At 42.1% G+C, this 2,197-nt stretch overlaps 1 protein-coding gene across 2 annotated transcripts; it reads left to right on the top strand.

Moving 5' to 3' along the window:
• Positions 1-7: 7 nt before the first annotated feature.
• Positions 8-2,178, top strand: LOC119346909. 2 transcript variants are annotated; one of them, XR_005167995.1, is made up of 3 exons: positions 8-301; positions 1,150-1,210; positions 1,910-2,178. XR_005167995.1 is itself a non-coding variant. In XM_037616001.1 (3 exons), exons 1-3 carry the CDS (start codon positions 61-63, stop codon positions 1,927-1,929), a joined length of 312 nt encoding a protein of 103 aa, XP_037471898.1. In that variant the 5' UTR covers positions 8-60; the 3' UTR covers positions 1,930-2,178. The 2 variants fall into 2 exon arrangements, 1 of the variants encoding a protein (XP_037471898.1); XM_037616001.1 differs by having other exon boundaries at positions 1,160-1,210.
• The last annotated feature ends 19 nt before the right edge of the window (positions 2,179-2,197 follow it).

Genomic DNA, 2,197 nt, shown 5'->3' with positions numbered 1-2,197 from the left:
GGGAGTAACCTGGATCCTGCAGCCGGCGGTGTGAGGAGCGAATCAAGACGCCGCCAGGTCATGCCCGACCTCGCGGGTGCAGGCCGACAGCAGCCGATGACCCTCTCCCGTCTGCTGCACCTCCCTCTCCTATTTCCTCCCACTTTCTCCATCGGCGGTGGCGGCGGCGGCGGCAAGAGGAAAGAGGGTCCCAGGGGGAGACGCGGGCTAGGTCTCGCTCTCGCTGCCCACTCGCTTCGCTCCTTCTTATCTCGCTGCTCGCCGGTTTTTTCCTTCGCGTGGCGCACTCGCTGTACTGATGGTATGACGGCTTCTGCATCTTTCTTGGATCTCGCTTAGCATTCTCGTGTTGTGCCATTTAACCTGGCTGTTGGTTCTTGATGCCACCACAACTGTCGCTGCTGTGTGGCTTTGTTTAAATGCTGATGCCTGGATATTCTTAGGTTCTTGACCTGGCACAAATGCTCTGATTTTCTGGTCATATTGAGGTGCGGTTCTGATAGACTATGTAGAAGCTATTTCATGATCCTTAGTGCTTCTTTTTTGGGCATCGTCCTGCTCACGAAGATAACGTGCAGACTATTGAATTGAAATGCGACATGCTAATTAGGTAGTGGGTTCTGTTTCATCTAATGAAGTGTAGCATGTGAATTTCTGCAAATCAGTTTTGTGATCCCTTTGGGATTTTACGAACTGAAAGACTAAAACCAACTACGACCAATTTAGCATGGGCTATATATTGGGTTAAGTCAGCCAATTCATAAGTTTCAGAATTTGTTGGTATGATCATACTATACAAGAAAACTAGGAATGTCAGTTAACTTTATATCGGGTGTTTTCTGACACTGAATAGCACCGTTGTCAGTAAGTTATTGTTTCCGCCCGAGTGCAGCAGGGCATGAACAGTCTATCCAAAATTGTTATTGAAGTTTGCTCATGACATGATTGACCATAGAATTTGGTAAGCTGTTGCATTTTACGGATTTTACTATGAAGAACTCAGCGGCTGTTTGGATTGATTCCTACAGCTGCCCATCCAAAATATTGATCGTTGACCAAGCTGGTGAAGTCGTTTGGATGAGCACTGATTTTTTGACTCACCCAGCCCACCAGATTTTAATTTCTTGATTTATGTTTTTTCTAAACAAGATGTGTGCAGATCGGATGAAGAATACAAGAGGAAGGACCTTGAGGAAGACTGAAGAACAATGTACGTGTGCATACTTAATTTCTTTTTAGCTGTTCTATTGCGTTCTTTCTTCTTTCTTATTTCACAGAACTAAAAATATGCTCTAGAAAAAAAAAATGTGTTTCAGCCATGCCTTTCTTCTGTTTAAAAGAGTACACCATTCTTCGTTCGATCACTCTTGGATGATTCCTTCTGTTTGAGGAACTCAAATTGTCAGTAGCAAATATAGATATATGTGAAGGTCACTCGCTTGGTAGAGAAAACGAGTGGTTTATATAGATCTGTATGGTAAGTGCATGTGCTAGCATATGCATATCTCCTGTCAATACGAATAGCACACAAACACTTCAAGGATATATCAAGCAAAACTGAAGCTGCAATAAGGAAGGATTTTATTCATGGGGTGCTATTTCATTGTAGTGTAATGCGTCACTGAACTAAGTGAGATGTGCAGTTCCTGCCTTACATTATACAATGTACACCTGAAAGTTACCATTTCATTTAGGTCTGTATCAAGCCAATTGGCAACATGCAGTATTCTTTTCCTTTTGATTTATATTTGATTTTTAGAAGTCAAGTCTTACACGAGGTGAGTTGTCAGGATGGATGTTGACTACAACCCAACAGGATGGGAATTTGTTACAAGCCACTTTTGCAGATCCAGATTCACACGGTAATCATTTTTAGGTGATGTCTCACTATTTTTTACTGCTTTTGCAGGTATGGATCTTCAATTATAATGATGATCATAGCAGGGAGATATACCATACTAAGAGCATGCAAAGGTTTGTTTCTATTATATTCTTTTCACTCTACCTTGCTTATTTTGTCTACCTCATCTTAAACCCAAAATTCAAAATGGTTCCCAACTTATATACCATAGAGTAGGGATGCAGGCGGACGGTGTCCATATGTCCGCAAAGCAATAACTGCACTAATTTGCATTACATTAATAACCGTGTTAGTGTTTATGTTTCTTCAGTCTGCACACCCCTGATGGGCATACTG

Source organism: Triticum dicoccoides, unplaced genomic scaffold (assembly GCF_002162155.2).
Source record: "Triticum dicoccoides isolate Atlit2015 ecotype Zavitan unplaced genomic scaffold, WEW_v2.0 scaffold54965, whole genome shotgun sequence".
NCBI lineage: Eukaryota > Viridiplantae > Streptophyta > Magnoliopsida > Poales > Poaceae > Triticum > Triticum dicoccoides.
The sequence above is the reverse complement of the archived record's forward strand: the minus strand, read 5'-3'. Positions and strand labels throughout refer to the sequence as shown.